Genomic DNA, 6,298 nt, shown 5'->3' on the forward strand with positions numbered 1-6,298 from the left:
AAAGACAAATGCCCAAGGCAAAGATCCAATAGCAACCGGACTGATTAAAAAGATTGTTATCAGTTCAAAACGACACGACATTCGTGTACATTGTAGAATCAGAGTTCGACTTTAATTTTTAACTCAACTGTTAAAACTGAGCTAACGTCAAAACCCTAGGTAAGTACTCGGTTTCCTCAGATCTACCCCTTTCGCCCATCAATTTTCTTCTATAATCCCATCCCATGAATTCAATTTCACTATGTATACTTGATCTGTAGAAACTGTTGAATGCAAAGATGATGAGGTTTCCGACAATTTTAACGGCTGCCGTCGTATTTTCCTTCCTAATTACAGAGACCGTCGGGATTAGATTCGTAATCGACAGAGAAGAATGTCTATCCCATAATGTTGAATACGAAGGTGATACAGTTCATGTCTCTTTCGTTGTAATTAAGGCCGAATCAACATGGCATTTCGCTGAAGAGGGTGTTGATCTCGTGGTAATTTCTTTCATTCTATCACTTAATTCTTTCTTTATTGGAGAAATTTATATGTTCTTGTAATATGTTGGAGTTTCTATTTTAGCTATACTGTTTCCTATTGGAACAGAGAGCATTATTGTGCATTTAATTTTCAAAGAAATAGGAAAGTCAGAAAGTAAAAGCAATATACTTACATTTTTTTACACATACTAACAATGTATTTAAATTCTTTTATGGGTAATAACAATATGTAACAAATAAAATAAAGAACATTGCCGGATGCCAATGATGAAAAATGGGTATAATATATTTTGAAAGAGGAGGAGGGGATGATGTGGCGCTGATGTGGCACAAAATGGTGAAAGATGAAAGATGGGTACACATTATAGCCTAACTACATTGCTATTATGAATTGTAAATTGATTTTATCTATAAAGAATTATAAGTACATTTCTATTTTGAGTAAAAACCCAATGAGTTGGTTGTTATTTTGGGTGAAAAGTAAACTAGATTCCCCATATTAGTTGTGAGAGTAAGGGGTTGTTTGATAGTTGCTAAGTCAGATCTGACTGAGTTAGAGGTCTCTGACTGGGTCTAAAGTCTGACTGAATCTACATCTGACTAAATCCATGTTGTTTGATGTAATAATCATATCAGATAAAAGGTCCGGGTGGAGAGGAAGTACACAGTATGTACGATAGAACTAGCGAAAAATACGAGTTTATGGCTCAAAAAAAAGGTTTATACCATTTTTGCTTCACAAACAAGTCTCCATATCACGAGACAGTAGACTTTGATGTACAAGTTGGTCATTTCGCATACTATGATCAACACGCAAAAGACGGTAACGCCCTTGGAACTTTAACTAGAAGTTTTCCTTTCATTTTAGTCAACTAATATTTTGTAATTTTGTGGGTCCCGCAGAGCATTTCAAGCCGTTGTTTGATCAAATAGCGAGATTGGAAGAAGCGCTTTACAATATTCAGTTTGAACAACACTGGTTACAGGCTGAGAATGATCGTCAGGCAGTTGGTATACTTTATGACATATGAAAAAAAGAGATACGTTTGACTTTTTTAGGATCAAATTACAGACTTGCCACTATAATTTTAAGCCATTTACCCTAAAAAGACATTAGTTATATACTATATAATGCATTAAAGGCATTACCTTTTTAAAAAAAATGGAAAAGCCGTTGAGGACCTGGTACAGGGTCAGCATTAAATGCGTCAGTATTAATTTTTTTCATGTAAATGACTGAAAATATAGTGGCTTTTTTGTAATTTGTCATTTTTAAGTTTTTAATGGTGGTATGTTATATTATATTACTTGGGGTGCAGTAAATGAGAAAATGGGTAGAAGAGCAGTCCACAAGGCACTGATTGAATCAGCAGCATTGATTGGGGCTAGTGTTCTCCAGGTTTATCTCCTGCAACGTTTGTTTGAACGAAAGCTTGGGACATCTAGAGTTTGAAAACATGAAGGTGATTCGTAACTTGTATTTGGGTTTATGTAGGCCAAATGTATCTTTTTTAAATGGCCTTTTAAACATTATTTTTTCTTATTTGAGTTATAGCCATTTTACTTCATTGCCCGTTTCTATTTTCTAGTCGGATTAAAAAGGTTTAGCATTGGGTTTTAATTTAATTATTTTGATTTGTCTATCCAAAATTTTATGAAACGACTATAGATTATTATATTAATTATATATCATTTTTAACCGAGAGAAAATGACAAAAATATCACATTTCTTATTCGTTTGACAAATAATACCTAATAATTAACCCCATTCCACAAATAATAAGTAATAACTTTGACAATGAGCCCACCGTGCAAATGGTCGGTGTCCAGTGAAATGCTAAACGACATCGCATTGCCTTATAATTGTCAGGCTTGGAAAATGGTGATCCTTTGAAATGGCGATTGCAAATGATGGGCCCATTGTGACATAATCTTTTAGGGCTATAAAAGTGTACCTTCCACACACCACGCCTGGTGCCTATGTGGCCACTTGACAACGCGGGTGACCCCTCTCCCTCTAATGGCTGCCACGCTCCTCTAACATTCATATGAGTTAGATTTATGGGTGTTCGTGGTGCGGTTTGGAGTCGAAACCGCAAACTGCATCGCATACACGGTTTAAGAATTTTGGAAACCGCAAACCTCACCACGAAGGTTCTAAACAGCGTTATGCGGTGCGGTTTATGTGGTTAGATGAAAGGGTCTGACTTTAATGTTGTGTATTTTTAGTTATATATGAAGACTACGTTTAATTACTTATATTATATTATAAGATAAAGTACATGAAAGTAATAGTTAATGGAACTAAAAGTTGCCTACATTTTAACCGCAAACAATCATTGTTCAATTTAAAATGAACAAGCAAAATATATATACACTGCCATAATGCGTCAATTACATTCAAATTCATTAATCATGAAACCAAATTCATATATTGTTGTCTTTTTATGATATATATATATATATATATATATATATATATATATATATATATATATATATATATATATATATATATATATATATATATATATATATATATATATATATATAGAGAGAGAGAGAGAGAGTTATGTTCCAATGAGAACATTTGAGAATATTTTATAAATCATCACAACGATATCGGTTCACAGGCCATAAGATATACTTCCATTGGATCTACAGCTAAATGTCACCAAATCTTCTTTGTTGATCTAGTTCTACAGTTCTCAACTCATGGCTTTTCACCTTGTAAAATTGTGTGTGAATGTATGCCACAACTCCATGGTAATGTCGTTGGGCGATCTACTATCGGTCCCACATTCTCAACTATGCTTCCGGTACCATCAGCAAGCATAACGACTTTTCCAAATCATCTCCTCCTCCGATCTCAGAGCGTTCCAACAATTCACTGAAAATGAATGAGAATTTCATGCCCTTAAGCAGTGCCCTAAATCGCAGTTGTTCTTCTATCTTCTACAGCGTGGCACAAAAAGTAAAAAAAAAGAAAAAGAGAGATGTCTAGAGAAAAAGGGTGCTAATGTTCAAGGAAGAGGAAGAGTGATATATTGACTTTCTTTCTTCGTTTTCTGTTTCTTCTCAGCAGCAGATAAGAAAAGGCAAACCTTCCCTACGTCTAGCATTCTATAAATTATTAGTTTTTTTTTATTTAGTATATAATATTTAATTCATTTAGAGGTCATAATATTAATATTGAGTGATTTATAGATTATAATATCATATTAACTGGGAATTTGATAATATATTTTCACATCGAAATTCTAATCCAGACATATTATTTGTATAGATTTTTTATGAACACCAAGTGTTCGATGAAATACCTCAATAAAAAGTAGCATTTTATGTGAAAATCCTTAACTTTGAACCCTCATTAAGCCAAGCATTAAGGACCTTAGGTTAAATTGAATTTCATATGGTAATAGCCTAATAAACAATCAACAATCATATAAAAGTGATAAACTTAAGGCTTAACCATTAAGTAGGGATGTCAACGGGGGCAAACGGGACGGGGAGTGCATCCCCCGCCCTCGCCCCCGAAATTTCCCCGTTCCCCCGCCCCCGCCCCCGGAATGTTTAGCCTTTCTACCCCCGCCCCTGATTGATTTTGGGCTACCTTTTTTTGGGCTAAAATAAGTTGTTATTTAGGCTAAAATAAGCTATTTTCTAGGTAAAAAATAATTATTTATAGTAGAATTTTACATGTTAAAAATAAAAAAGTTATAGCATTTTAAAAAATTATACTAACAACTTAAAAACATGTTTTTTGATGAATTTTGGAAGCTCAAAATCATGTTATTGTTTATTATAGTTATATAATTAACATATGTAAATATATGTGTAATTTATTAACGGGGTCCCCATGGGGGTTTCGGGACGGGATTGCTTACCCCCGCCCCCGCCCCCGGAAATACAACGGGGGTTAACCTTGCTCCCGCCCCCTCCCCCGCCCCTAATTTTTTAAAAAAATCCCCCAAACGGGACGGGGCCCCCACGGGAACGGGGTCCTACGAGACTTTTTGACATCCCTACCATTAAGTCCTTAATAGAACACTAAAAGTGATTTAAAAGCTATTATGATCAATTTTTCCAAATATGTCCTCCAACTTCTAAAATTCGTGCAAGTCAATAAGAACATCTAAAAATCATGAGACTTAGTTTTCTGGAAATCTTAGTTTGTCTAGTTTCTTCAAACTTTGAATCAAATTTCGAAATTCCAACTCCTTGAGGAGTAAAATTGGCAATCTTCTCAGGCTGGTCCATGCTGTCACAGATTTCATGCATTGTCTTGAAAAAATCATAATAAATTCATTAGAACTCCAAAAACTAAAATTCCAAATCCTATAATTAGATATGGATGTATAGTTTCCCACATATAAATGTACTGATGTAATTCTTAGTAGATTGGTATAGTTTATTCCAAGAGTGTTGAGTGGTCCAAAAAGTGACAACCTAAAGTTACTAACTTGTAATTTTAATATAAAATCAACCAAAAATCATTAGAATAAGATCTTTATATTTCTGAAAAGATAAAAGGGGGAACTTTACTAATATTATTTTATCGAAATTTAAGAATGCGTTGAAAGGTAAGAAAACAGATCCCTAAAAGCGCACTACAACCAAGGAGAAAATAAGAAAATATATACATAAGTTTTATAAAATTAGTAAACCAAAGCACAAGATAAATAATGTTATGATTGTTGTGTAGGTTCTCGGAAAGAAAATGATCCATCTTGTTCATGCTAGCTAGTTTTCAAGTTCAAGGAGGTGAGTTACATTAACTCTCCTATTAAGGAGGTGAGTTACATTAAATATGAGTAATCACATGTGATTAAGTACACGATAACAACTATTGAATCGAGATCATGAAAATGATTATTTTCCACATAAATCATATGTGATTAGATACATAAAATAACATGTGGTTATGTGTATCTAATGACATATGATTTATGTGGCTAAGATTCATTTTCGCGTTATCGATTTAATAATTGTTTTTTCCACTTTAACCATACGTGATTAAATACATTTATCTATTGAAATAAATTAAAACACAAGTGAGTGGTGAATACACCCTTGTTGAATATGTGTGGTGAAAGATGAACATGGTGATGTGACACATAGGTGATAGTGAATACACTCTTGTTGAATATGTATGGTGAAAGATGGACATGGACATGGTGATATTTGTAATTGTAAGGCTAAGATCTTATCGGTCAATGGTAGACTAACCATTCTTGTGTTGGTTTTCGGAAGCCTAGGTATATACTACTGTTCATGTTTAAGGTTCCAAACACAATCCTAAAAGTTTTGGAGTCTTTACGTAACCATTTTTTAGGGTGGAAAGTTGGGAGAAAGAAAGATAGCTTTGGTTGATTGAAAAAAAAATATATGTCTAAAAAAACATGAAGGTCTTGGAGTGGGCAATTTGTCTTCTTATAAATGGCGCTAGAGGTTTCTTGAAGATGATCATGAGTTATTGGTTCATGTTATCAATGACATTTGCGTTAAACTTGGTAATTTTTCCAAATGATGGGGTTTAATGGTCTATGGCTTAATATTGTTCGTTCTTTTTTGCAATTCGAATCTAGAGTTTGGATTTCTACTCGTTTTGTTGTTCAAAAGTGGGAGTTGTCAATGTATAACATTTGATGTTGTTGTATTTGTGGTGTATGTGATGTGGGCGAGGTTCATAAATGTGGTCATGAGAAGAGGCAATATGGTTCTCCGACAAACGGAAGTGTTTCTTTTACATTCACATGAGTTGTTAGATTCATTCCTTGCCATCAACTTTTTTCACCATCGGTTGATTGTGA

General features: G+C 34.0%; 1 protein-coding gene across 1 annotated transcript; it reads left to right on the forward strand.

Moving 5' to 3' along the window:
• P24BETA2 (emp24/gp25L/p24 family/GOLD family protein) lies at positions 1-2,053 on the forward strand. The gene is made up of 5 exons (XM_079011099.1): positions 1-159; positions 261-482; positions 1,122-1,308; positions 1,389-1,496; positions 1,805-2,053. Exons 2-5 carry the CDS (start codon positions 279-281, stop codon positions 1,936-1,938), a joined length of 633 nt encoding a protein of 210 aa, XP_078867225.1. The 5' UTR covers positions 1-159; positions 261-278; the 3' UTR covers positions 1,939-2,053.
• Positions 2,054-6,298: the final 4,245 nt, after the last annotated feature.

The sequence above is a fragment of the Lactuca serriola genome, chromosome 7 (genome assembly GCF_051521515.1).
Source record: "Lactuca serriola cultivar US96UC23 chromosome 7, Lser_US96UC23_V15, whole genome shotgun sequence".
Classification (NCBI taxonomy): domain Eukaryota; kingdom Viridiplantae; phylum Streptophyta; class Magnoliopsida; order Asterales; family Asteraceae; genus Lactuca; species Lactuca serriola.